Below are 13599 nucleotides of genomic sequence, written 5' to 3' on the forward strand. Positions count from 1 at the left end.
ACTTTTCACCTCAATTTTAAATACAAGCAACTTTCATTTATTCATGAAATATTGTAGCTTTCGCTATTCAGTGATTTCAAATGTAGGAGGTCCTACATGTACAAAAGGGAAAAGGGATACCTTAAAACTAACTTATAAACTATATAAAGAGCGGATCAATGCAGCTGAAGACTGCAATGATTTTTGTCGAAATGCATCAATTATCTTATTGGACATAACATCCAAAGTGTCAACTTCGGCTAATTGATGAAGTTCACTGGTGCTGAACCAGGGAGGAAGTTTCAGAATCATTTTCAGAATTTTGTTCTGAATCCTCTGAAGTTTTTTCTTCCTGGTTAAGCAACAGCTTTTCCAGATCGGCACAGCATAAAGCATGGCAGGTCTGAAAATTTGTTTATAAATTAACAGTTTATTCTTGAGACAAAGTCTAGAATTCATGTTTATAAGTGGATACAAACATTTAATATATTTGTTACATTTAACCTGGATACTTTCAATGTGATCCTTGTAAGTAAGGTTTTTGTCAAAAGCAAGTCCAAGATATTTCACTTGATCCTCCCACTTTAAATTTACTTCATTCATCTTTATAATGTGATGACTTTTTGGTTTAAGAAAATCAGCCCTTGGTTTGTGAGGGAAAATAATAAGTTGAGTTTTTGCAGCATTTGGAGTAATTTTCCATTCTTTCAAATAAGAATTGAAAATATCCAAGCTTTTTGTAATCTTCTTGTGATGACACGAAGGCTTCTGCCTTTGGCGGAGATGCTTGTGTCATCAGCAAAAGTGATTTCTGACATCCTGGGGCAAATCAGGCAAGTCAGAAGTAAAAATATTGTATAAAATTGGACCCAAAATGCTTCCTTGAGGGACGCCAGCACGTACAGGTAGTTGATCAGATTTGCTATTCTGATAACATACCTGCAGAGTACGATCCGTCAAATAATTTTGAATAATTTTCACGATATAAATCGGAAAATTAAACCTTTTCAATTTCGCAATCAATCCTTTATGCCAAACACTGTCAAATGCTTTTTCTATGTCTAGAAGAGCAGCGCCAGTAGAATAGCCCTCAGATTTGTTGCTTCGAATTAAATTTGAAACTCTCAACAACTGATGAGTAGTTGAATGCCCAAGGCGAAATCCAAACTGCTCATCAGCGAAAATTGAATTTTCATTAATGTGCGTCATCATTCTATTAAGAATTATTCTTTCGAATAATTTACTAATAGATGAAAGCAAACTAATGGGCCGATAGCTTGAGGCTTCAGCAGGATTTTTATCCGGTTCCAAAATCGGAATTACTTTGGCATTTTTCCAACTACTGGGAAAATATGCCAAATCAAAACATTTGTTGAAAATTTTGACCAAGCTACTTAAAGTTGCTTCTGGTAATTTTTTAATTAAAATGTAAAAAATGCCATCCTCACCAGGGGCTTTCATATTTTTAAATTTTTTGATAATAGATTTTATTTCATTAAGATCCGTATTAAAAACTTCATCTGATGAAAATTCTTGTTCAACAATATTCTGAAATTCTATTGAATTTTTTTTTTTCAATAGGACTCAAAACATTCAAATTGAAATTATGAGCACTCTCAAACTGCTGAGCAAGTTTTTGAGCTTTTTCCCCATTAGTTAATAGAATTATATCACCATCTTTTAAAGACCCTTCTTTGGGTTTTTGAGGTTTCTTAAGAACCTTTGAAAGTTTCCAAAAAGGTTTGGAATAAGGTTTAATTTGTTCGACATCTCTTGCGAACTTTTCATTTCGCAGGAGAGTGAATCTGTGGTCAATAACCTTTTGCAAATCTTTTTGAATTCGCTTCAGTGCAGGATCATGAGAACGTTGATACTGTCTTCGGCGAACATTTTCAGACGAATCAGAAGCTGAAGATCGTCATCAATAATGGGAGAATCAAATTTGACTTGGACTTTAGGAATAGCAATATTCCTAGCATCCAAAATTGCATTAGTTAAAGATTCCAAGGCTGAATCAATATCAGCTTTGGTTTCTAAAACAAAATCATGATTCAAATTATTCTCAATATGATGCTGATACCTGTCCCAATTAGCTTTGTGGCAATTAAACACAGAACTATTGGGTCTGGTAACTGCTTCATGAGAAAGTGAAAAAGTTACTGGAAGGTGATCAGAATCAAAATCAGCATGAGTCACTAAAGGACCACAATACTGACTTTGATTTGTCAAAACCAAATCAATTGTTGATGGATTTCTAACAGAAGAAAAGCAAGTTGGCCCATTCGGGTATAAAACCGAATAAAGACCAGAAGTGCAATCTCTGAACAGAATTTTACCATTGGAATTTACTTTTGAATTATTCCAAGATTGGTGTTTGGCATTAAAATCACCGATGATCAAAAATCGAGATCTATGCCGAGTAAGTTTATTCAAATCACCTTTGAAATAATTTTTATTTTCCCCAGTGCATTGGAATGGCAAATATGCAGCTGCAATCATAATTTTCCCAAAAGAAGTTTCAAGTTCAATGCCCAAACTTTCAATAACTTTTAACTTAAAGTCACGTAAAGTGCTATAAGTCATACTACGGTGGATAACTATTGCAACTCCACCGCCATTTCGATTCATTCGGTTATTAGTTATAACTTTATAATCTGGATCACTTTTCAAATAAGTGCCAGTTTTTAAAAATGTTTCGGTTATAACAGCGACATGCACGTTATAAACTCGTAAAAAGTTGAAAAATTCATTTTCTTTCGCTTTTAAAGAGCGAGCATTAAAATTCATAATATTGATGGAATTACTTAGATCCATGATTAAACTTCAGGGTAAGAACAACATCATTCGCAAATTTTAATCCAATCTGGATTGCTTCCATCATGGATGTAGCATTACTCATCGTTTGAATCAAACCGAACAGTGAGTTTTGCAAAAAAGTCATTTTTTCAAACGTAACATCGCCGAGATCAGAAGATCCCAAAACGTTGCCAGCAGAAAAAATTTCAAATGAGATTTGAGGTACCTGCCCAATTTCAGAAAGATTGGTAGAGGATTTAAAATTCATGGATGAACCCGAAACGACGTTAGCAAAAGAAACTCCATTGTTGTTACCTAACTTTTCCACGGTAGGGGTATTTCTAGAATTGTTCGAGTGAGACAGCACGAACGTTTGATTTAAAGATGCAGGTACAACCTGACTTTGAGAAAATTTCGGTTTGGATTTCGGCTGATGCTTAGCACGAGAATCCAAAACCTTTTTTCTGATGGGGCAATCCCAAAAATTTGATTTGTGATTTCCATAACAATTTGCACATTTAAATTGGGTGACTTCTTTCACGGGACAATTGTCCTTGTCGTGAGAAGAATCCCGCAATCCATGCATTTTGGAACCATGGCGCAATGATCAGTACCGTGACTGAATGCCTGGCAACGCCGGCACTGGGTCAGATTCTGGCCATTACCGCCATGTTTCTTAAAATGCTCCCACTTTACCCGTACATGGAACAAAAACTGAACTTTGTCCAAAAGTTTCAAATTGTTGATTTCATTTCTGTTGAAATGAATCAGATAAAATTGTGAAGTCAAACCAAAGCGAGAAATATTCCCGTTTGATTTTTTCTTCATCGGTATTACTTGGGATGGGACAAAGCCAAGCAACACCTTAAGTTCGTTTTTGATCTCATCCACCGACAAGTCGTTGGAGAGACCTTTCAAGACCGCCTTGAATGGCCGAGCATTCTTGGTCTCATACGTGTAGAAATTGTGTTTGTGGTTTTCAAATAACCAACAAAGGTTGGGGATCTTGTAAAGATTCCGTCAACAAGCGACATTCTCCTCTTCGACCAAGCTGGAACGAAACCTTCAAATTGCAAGTTTCCTTGCAATTCTTCAGTTGCGTTCGAAAGGTGGCCAAATCGGAGACGGAAGTCACTACAATTGGCGGAGCCTTTACTCGTTTCTCGACGGCAGAAGGCTCAGTACGAGGAGAAGGTTCCTTGTCATCAGTTTCGGATAAAACACCGAAACTGTTTGCCAATGGAATTGGAGGATTGACCTCACATTCAGAATCAGAATCAGACCTCAGAAGAGGCTGTTTCCGTTAGCCGGTTTAGCGTTCAAACGCTTCACCGACGTAACGACCAAATCTTCAGAAGATTTGCGTTTACCTTTGTTTTGACGCATTTTGCAAGCAAAGTTCTCTTAAAAGATGGCTTTGTTTGTAAAATACAACAAAATTTCAGGTGGGGTTAGTCTTGAAAAGACTGTTTAGAATTTTGGAAAATAACTCAGGTAGTCTTTAAAAAGACTGTGAATTTTGTTTTGAAATAACTCTGAGCTCAGGTAGTAAAAAATACCGCAGCTCTAGTGTCCGTTCACCACGAAGGTTCGCAAGACACTGACAACAGTCACAGGTACACACACCCTGTACCTGTTGTACTTCGACCGCGGCACCGTCAAGATCCAAGACCTGCGGCGGACTAAGACACTGGACGGTTTTTGGGTGAACTGGCGGTTTTACACCAAGAACCCGACAGACGTAGCGCAATGCCACCGTTGCCAGAAATTCGGCCACGGCTCGCGGAACTGCAACCTCCGGCCCCGCTGCGTGAAGTGCGGTGAGTCACACCTCTCGGAGGCGTGCGCACTGCCACGTAAGGTGGACTTGGGGGACAAGGCAGAACAAACTAAGCCGCGCGTAAAGTGTGCGAACTGTGACGGTAACCATACCGGCAATTACCGCGGATGCGTCGCGCGCAGGGCTTACCTCGAGGAGCAGGAAAGAGGAAGAAGAAAGCAGCAGCGTGCCACTCTCCTCAGCGAAGTACGAGCGCAGCCGTTCCTGCAGTTGGGCAGCGTACGGTTCCAGCGGACAACCCAGCGATCCCTCCTGGATGGGGGCGGTCGTTTGCCAGCATGGTCGCTGCCGGTAGCGGCGATGCGGCCCAGCAAGGAGTCACCGGGAAGATCTCTTCACCCTGCCGGAGTTCTTTGCTCTCGCGGGGGAGATGATGACGCGGTTTCGGAGCTGCCGTAACAAGGCAGAGCAATTTCTGGCCCTCGGGGAGCTGATGATCAAGCACATCTATAATTGATATTATTTTTGTCTGTGATCTAGTTTTAAGCTTTCTCTCTATCTATCCTTTTCCCATTGCACTTTCTGTATGTTTTTTTAAAACTTTTTCTTACTCTTGTCTATTCCATAGTTATAAGTAATAATTTTTCGATTGAATTACGATGTAAATCACAGCTGAAAGGAACACCAAAACTCTGTTGTGTACCTAAATGAACTCATTGTAAATTGATTATTCACAAATAAAACCGAATTGAATTGAATTGAAAATTAATTCAACTAAATGTCAATATATTACCATAGAATTGCTAAATAAACATTTTGGAGTGGGTATAACACCGTTTTGGAGGTCTTTGTTTCGATAGAACTGATTTTTAGAAATGTTTGCCCGTCATCGAGTACAAATCGCCAAGCAGGGCGGTGTGCGTTCTATAATATGGCAGCCAACATCGTACTGAAGAGGGTTAAGTGATTTTGTATCGATCATTGGCAGCACGCTTCGAATCCCTTATATCCATTCGTTATGTCGTTTCTTCATGCAATCTCACTTTCGCCAACCAACCAGCCAGCATCATCATGTGCAGACGACAAAAAATCAAAGAGAAGCGCCGCAAAATTATTGTTATTCGTGCGATTATGGGACCGATTCACAAATTCTCAAACCATGACAGCATCATTATTGGTAGTCTGCTATAATGAATGAAGTAAAGCGATTCCCAGCGTATCTACTGCGGATGGTGGAGCTCTGGTTTATAATCCAGTTCTGTTCGTCCTTCTCCATGAGCTTGCGAAACAAAGAATGTTGACCTCATTAGCAAGAACGTTTCTCTGTTGCGAAAGATTTCATCGTCACTCTCACCCCACAGATTACATAGTAACCACTCTGAATTGATTTGTAGCGGATTATTGATTAACCTTGAATCGACTGATAATGTCACGATGCAAAACATGGTTCAAAGTTTGAATTGAAGAAGATGTTTCGATCGAAACACTCACGTTTTTCCATACCAATCATATAAGAATACCAACAATGAAAACCGAAAAGGTTTGTCTTTATTTATGGTTTTGAAATAAAGATACAAATATTTGCACTAATACAATTTAAGGTGATGACTAAACTGCGTGTTATGTCTACAAAATTTTAAAACAATGCCGTTGTAGCGAGGGTTCTTTGACGACCATTTCCAGTTTTCAAATAGGCACGCTTCTCAGATACGCATTAGTTCTAGACAGCTTGGCGCTACAGTTATTCTTCTCCCTAGAACGTGGTCAAAATGAGTCATCAGGCGCGCGGCTTCCGTTGTTACTAACAGTTTGATGGTTGGCAAAAAGCCACATTTGTCAAACTTTTGAACAAAATCCGTAAATGGACCATCCAAAAACCACGTGGACACTTTTTTGAAATTTCACGTACTTCCATAACATACTTGGTTCACAAGATCCTCTGAAATTACTCTTAGCTTTAAGTAAAATATAATTACGGTACCGAATGGACATAATAAAAATTAATTTCATGAAAAAACATACTTAGTCATGTTGTGAGCAGGTTCAAGAGTTTTGCTACAATGCAAATTCGAATCGTTACATCTTTTCATTACATTTATAAGCTTTATAAGGTTTGTCATTTATAAGCTAACACACGACATTATCTTCAAAATTAGTTACTAATACTTAAAATTTTCGGTAGGGTTGTCAGATCTTCAGGACTCAATGGTAAGTTATTTTATATCAGTGTTGGTATACTCGCGCTTTGCTCGCCGATTGCTCGATTGAACGGGCTAGCTCGCGAAGAAGAAGTATAATGTGTTAGAAACAGTTAATTTACTGTTCGTGAAAAGTAGAAAGTATTGTTATCAATCATTAAAAATTGTTTTTTTTTTCAAGAATGAAAAATGTTACACCTACATCTCACCCTTGCTCTGAGTCAGTACGAGCAACATGCTAGAACACGCTTTGAGTGTTCGTGGCAGGCATGCACACCTTCCTTTTGGTTACGCATTTTAACTCGGCCGGGGTGGTACATTACGTAGGGTTTGATGTAAGTATAAGCGCCTAACCGTTTATAGTGTGCCTATCAACTTTCATTAAAGCAAAAACTGTTATATTTTTAGTTTGAATTCAAAAACTAATTGTTATTTACTGTGTATTGTTTTCTCATGAAATCTTCCCGATTGTTGAGTCGTGTTTATCTGTTGCTATTCCTTTTGTCGCGGTGCTTTGTTACAATATTTTGGCCCTAAGCATTTTAGAAAAGTTTTTCAAAAGTACAATAGTAATATTTGTGTTAATTCTTTGATCATTCCCAAAATTGAGTAAGGGCTCGAACCTCATTTGTTTGAAGAAAAGGGTAAAGATTGAAAACAATGGACAGTGAAAGAAATATACTATTTGAAGAATCAATAGTAAAAGAAAGATAGTAATTTATGAAGTAGATAAAGAAATTTACAATAGTTAATAAATAGAGGTAACAAACAAGCTTAGATTGTATTAAGTGCAATATATAGGGCAGATGAAAAATTATTCAAATAGATAAATAAAGATAAACAAAATTGACATCGCTGCCAAATTAAGGGAAAGCAGACAGTTTGTTACAGCAGCATCAATTGGTGAAATAGAGTGGAAAAACGTTGAGAAATAAGAGAATCAAGAAAGTAAAATCGAAATCAAATGGAGGATAGTAAACAGAAGCCGCGTTAGAAAATCAGTGAAACAAAATTCAACAGAAGATAGGTGGTAGCTGAGAATGAAGAGAAGAGAAACCCCGTTGTACGATGTTTCAGGTACATTCACAGCAGTTGACTCAACATACTGCGAATCAAAACAATACCGTCAACCATCAGAAATTACTGACCCTCGCTGGTCAAAAGTTTACGAGTCGTTTCCACAGGCCACCAGCTAGGTTGTCATCATGATGACTAACCCAAGCCAACGTGAAGGTAAGAAAATAGGACACTTACAAGGAACCAGAGCCATGCTATTTTATCCAAACAGCACTACGCTGCCCATGTTCGCATAAATGTCGTGTCAAGTTTTCGCGAAAAACTGGATTTCCTCCTGATTTCTGGAACAAAGTACTGGATGTTATAGGCTCTTTTGAAAGAGCACACGATTTTGAACCAAACTGCATCAAAAACTCGAAATCGCTGAAAATGCATATGGGACATTTATGCGATCAGGGGCAGTACGGCACTAAGAGAAAAGCTCCTAATAATACCATAAGTTACGTCTTATGAACGAGGTCCCAGCTGTGTCCATTGAGGCGCTCACGAAATTTATAAGTAAGCTTATGAAAGCTTATGAGATCAGATAGAATCAGCGCATGCTTTACATAAGATTTTACAATGCTGTTCGACCAATGCCATGTTGTTGTTTTTTTATAAGAACTGGCAACAAAGTTCATAAGATTTTCTTATGGATTTTATAGTTTGGACATTCGCTATTTACAAATGTCAGCATTGTGAAAATAGCATAAGTCAATCTTATTTCACCCAAACTTAAAAATGGCGTCGGAAGAGCAAATCGTGTTGAACGAATTCCCTGAATTCGTCTTAAACAATTTGTGGGAAGTTGTTTCCAAGTGGAGGACCCGTAACGTAAGTTATTGCTTTTTTATTTTTCAAGTAATAGTAAACTATTACTTCATTACATGAGTTAATTTTACAGGACCTCGATGAGCACATCCCAGAGCACCATTTCACCGATCGAGACGCCAGTTGGAGGTTCCGGCAAGGACAGCACGGATCCTGTGGCCCCGGCCAGAACGGATTCGCAAATTCTAACGTAAGTTCATATATTTGTAATCAAACCAGAATTTAACCTAAATTTCATTCCGCAGACCGGTCCGGTAGAATCGATCCCGAGCCTCCGCGGAAGTTGCACGAAGAACGCAATTCTACCGATCCATAGATCAGTTGAAGGTTCCGGCAAGTCCCTAACCGGTTCGGTAGAATCTAATAGAGAAATTTCCATTCTTGGAACATTTCATCATTTCAGACCAAATATAGAGTTTTACCGATTGTACTGATAGGAATATTCCTAAGAATTGTTTAGTTAAATACAAACGAAAAAGCAAAAGTAATAAAAAAAAACTTCTTACAAGTATCATCAGTATCATGCACCCTTGGCCTGCTTTTTAGTGACAAAAATAAATTAAAAATCATCAAATTCTTTTACCGTGTATAATTTTTTTTCAGTGTAGTCCTTATCCATACCTACAACTTTTCCGAAGACACCAAATTGATTAAAAAATTACCTCAAAAATACAGATTATTATACATATTCGAATACTCTGAAAGATGCTCTACAACTTTCTCGAAGAGAGTATGTTGCTAACTTGCTCCTATAAAAAGATACAGCGTGTTCAAAACTCGTCTAAAACGTGTTTTTTGATCGAAAATAACGTTTTAGACGAGTTTTGAGGACGCTGTATCTTCTTTCAGGAGCAAGTTAGCCATACTTTCTTCGGGAAAGTTGTAAACATTCAAGCATCCGATTATGATTCCGGTTTTGATATAGCGTGAAACGTGGATATTTTAAATATCATAATTCAAAAAAAAAAATTTTCCCATACAAATTTGTATGGAAAATTGAATCGCTTTGCGCAAAGTGAGGACTAAACCAATCGTTCTCAAACTTTGGGGAGTTGTTTAGGACCCCAAAAGGAACTAAAATAATGCTGTGCTGGAAAATCGATTTTGATATTACACCTAATGGACAGCTGCCAAGTTTGTATGGAATATTATATGGACATACTGATGATGCAAAATGGCTTTTTGGGCATACCGAAGGCACCAAAAAAGCTTCAGCCGGATTTAGAAAATACAAAAAAAAAACGAATGACCGAAATCTGAGCGAATTGCTCTGTACCGTAAACTGGGGTCAATCGGGACACATGAGGCGAATTGGGACTGCAGTTTTAACCATTTTGGAGCACAATATTTTGACTTTTCTTGTTGGTTTCGGTTAGAACAGACTCAGACCAACCAAATGTGTACAGAGGGGGTAATATGCACCCCTAAGGGAAAACTGTGATTTCTCAACCATTACAGCATTACTGTGGAAGAATTTTGTTCGATGTTCTAAAACAACTATTATTCTTCGTCATCCATGTGAAGAAAGTCTTAAAAAACCTCAAAATTTTTCGAAAATAACAAATTTCTAAAAACATTTTTGATCCATTTCAAACAACCATGCGGGGCAATATTCACCACAACAATAGGGCAAAATGCACTACAACAACGGGGAAAAATGCACCACAACATGGGGCAAAATGCACCGGGTAAAAGCAGTTTTCACTAGTCACCACTAGATGACACCGCTGTTTTTACAAAGGAGCTTCACAGCGGTGCATTTTGCCCCGACCACGCTTTTGCAGAAAATTTAATTAAAAATGCATTTTTGATGTTTTTGGACTCATTTATCTACAGAATAGTGAAGATTATGGCAAAAACTATATACCTCAATACTTACAATAACAATAAATGCTTTTATATTGTCCAAAAATCATAATGAAAGTTCAATGAAAATTAGATGAAAACACAACATTTTAAAGTTTTGCAAATAACTTAAGCTGTTTTTAAACTACGATGCTCAATTTTTCCAGCATGGTTTAGCAATGTTAAGCTTCCAATTTCTATGAGTTTTCCCGGAAAATTCTTTCAAATACCGAGAAAAGCAGGAGTGCATTTTGCCCCGGGGTGCATATTACCTCCTCTCCCCTAAAAGCTTTAAGTGCTCTAAAACTGCTGTCCCTATTCAGACTGTAGTCCCGATTCGCCCCAGATTACGGTAACATTTTTAACTGTTTTGCAAAAAGTATAGACATTTGCAGGCACACTTTATTCACTGGAAAAAGCTTGCAAGCTGTTAACAAAAAAACCTTACTTAATCCACCTTTAGGTGGTTGGTGCCTTCCTCTCATTTATAGAGTGATAACAATCCCCTAAAGTGTCCACATGGTTTATGGATCTCCCCTAACGTTCGCAGCACCTAAGAGGTCCTAATAAAAATAAGTGATGAGTAAAAAAACAGACTACCTACAGACTTTTTGATTATACAGACACGGCCTTTGAGGAAAATTGCATCCCTCTACACGGCTTTTTCGTGGCGATCAGACCCGGCCAGTTGAGGTTATGTGAATTCAGAGTACTATTGTTAATTTCTTTTGGTTAACCGCGGTGGATTTTCTTGAAATAATTCGAACTGTCAAAAATCCACCAAATCATCTACCGGTGGATACTTTTCTACCACAGTTTTTTGTGCGATCAATGTGGTAGATGCTTTGGTGGATTTTTGACAGTTCGAATTATTTCAAGAAAATCCACCGCGGTTAACCAAATCAAATTAACAATAGTATTCAGACCTTTTTTCAAACTGCTTGTAATTTAAGATAGGTAAGTCAGATCTTGATCATTCTTACTCCACAAAAATTGTCATTTCTGAACCTTTCTAAAAATATATAACATGTGAGGGTTTGATGAAAAACCACCCTTTTACCATAATTTTAATTTAATATGGAACAGTTTTTTTAACATAACTTTTTAAATACATGATAAAACTGAATGAATTTAAATAGCAACATAGGGGACGTTAAGACGGATCGATTAAAAACGTTCCGGCCAAAATCAGTTGAGCCTGTAACGAGATATTCCAGTGACATTGATTCGATACACATGTCTACATACAGCCAAACACACAGACATTTGCTCAGCTGGTGATTCTGAGTCGATATGTACAAATGAAGGTAGGTCTAGGAGGTCTAATTAAAAAGTTCATTTTTCGAGTGATTTTATAGCCTTTTCTCAGTAAGGTGAGGAAGGCAAAACAAAGTACACATAAATTGCTTGTGCTTGTGAAGGGTCTTACGATTTTTCTATTAGTAAATTAATCACAACACTTACACTATTCGCTAGTTCAATAGACAAAAAAAAAACAAAACACAGTGACATCATACTGCACAAAACAGCTTGAAATGTGCTCGAGCATTAAAAAATGCATAACAAACATTAAATTTGTATAAAAAGAATAGAATTTATGTTACAAAAACACAGCCTACTTTGTTTCCATAGTTTAAGTACTAGTATTTATGTTTAGAGGTTTTAGTTTATATACAACGTTTAGCCAGTATCAGCCTAAACTCCACTCTTAAATTGGATCAACATGAAAAATCATACCATTCCGGAGGGTAGAGAATGTGACATTCCCCACAGTCGACCACCACTACGGATATGTCCAGTTGGCATGAAATTAAAAAAAAAATAGTCACATAGCTTAGCTGAATTATCGAGATTAATCGTTCAGATGCATTCTATAATCACTTGAAATTTGATCTGTATCGATCTCATGAAATATTAACATCTCTGTAGTGCTATTAGAGGACATCAAGTGGCGTCCTTCGAAATGTTTTTTTCTTCTTCTTTTTCTATGCATCTTGTACTAACTTTACCTCGACCTAAATGTAGATGATGGATATCCATTCATTTTGCTGTACATCTTCACTATCTTCTATTCTTATGCTGCTGCTGCTGCTTCTTCTTTCTTTTAATATATTCCTTTGACTGCCCCACAGGCGCACACACTTCTCCCGTTCAGCACAGGGATTCTTCTTCACTTCTTCCTTCTTCTCTACACGAACCTTATCCCCCCCTCTTCTGACCACTGGCTTTCGCTGGGACGATTTGATGGTAGAGGAAGTGAAAAAAACGCCAACAATTCTCTTGAATCAAGAAAAAAGCAAAACCTAACACCAAATTCAGGAATCCTTCGTCATTTAGCACGCAGCATCGCGATTTATTTTGCTGGCAGAAGCTAAGTGTCCGGACTTTTCACTTCAAAATATTGATAGATAACTTTTCACGAGACGTCGTCGTCGTTTCTGAAAAGACTGGTGGCGCTGCGTGGTGGTGACAGCGCTTATTACGAGTTCGCGTTAAATGCTTGCAGACAGGGTTGTCGAAAGTCGGAAAATCTGTACCAGGGCAACATATATCTGTACTGTCATTTAGAACAAATTTGCAACAAAACAATTCAGGGACTGTTCTTTTATTACGTCACGCAGTTTGAGGGATTAGGGCGGGGTCGAGGGCAATGTGTGAAGCGAGGAGGGGTCCAAAATCTTTTTACGTTACGTATTGCGCGTATTCCCGAAAAAGACACGCGGCATACCAGCCTCGAAACGACGCGCCGCATTTTCGGCAAATGCGCGCTGTCAAATCCCCCCAGTCGCGACGTTCTAGCAGGATTCTAGCAGGTTTCTTACAGAACTGGATATTCTTACAGCATTGTAGCAGGTTTGTTCCACCGTTCTAGCTGGATTCTGACCACGGGGTTGGGCACATGGTTGATCCGTAGCGCATTGGATTTACTTCCGTAAATATTTCGTAAATATCGTAAATACAAGCGTAAATATTATTTATCTGCACGATATTCGGAATTGAATTTTGCTCCGTGTGGATAGTGACAGTTCAGAACTGTCACTTGTTTGTTTCCTTCATTTACAAACTGTCACCGCTCCAATCTTGAGGTATATTTTGTCACCTTCAGGATTTCCG

General features: G+C 38.0%; 1 protein-coding gene across 2 annotated transcripts in view; it reads right to left on the minus strand.

The window, feature by feature from the left end:
- LOC6046615 (sex-lethal homolog) overlaps positions 1–12949 on the minus strand; it is a 30663-nt gene extending 17714 nt beyond the window's left edge. For both annotated transcript variants that reach the window (XM_038264164.1, XM_038264163.1), the window contains exons 1-2: positions 12495–12949; positions 12223–12268 (exon numbers count right to left, since the gene is read on the minus strand). In XM_038264164.1, the coding sequence (XP_038120092.1) occupies positions 12223–12268; positions 12495–12541 (93 nt within the window). In that variant the 5' untranslated portion in view covers positions 12542–12949. The remainder of the gene's footprint in view (positions 1–12222; positions 12269–12494) is intronic.
- Between the last annotated feature and the right edge of the window lie 650 nt (positions 12950–13599).

The sequence above is a fragment of the Culex quinquefasciatus genome, chromosome 3, assembly GCF_015732765.1.
Source record: "Culex quinquefasciatus strain JHB chromosome 3, VPISU_Cqui_1.0_pri_paternal, whole genome shotgun sequence".
NCBI classification, from domain to species: domain Eukaryota; kingdom Metazoa; phylum Arthropoda; class Insecta; order Diptera; family Culicidae; genus Culex; species Culex quinquefasciatus.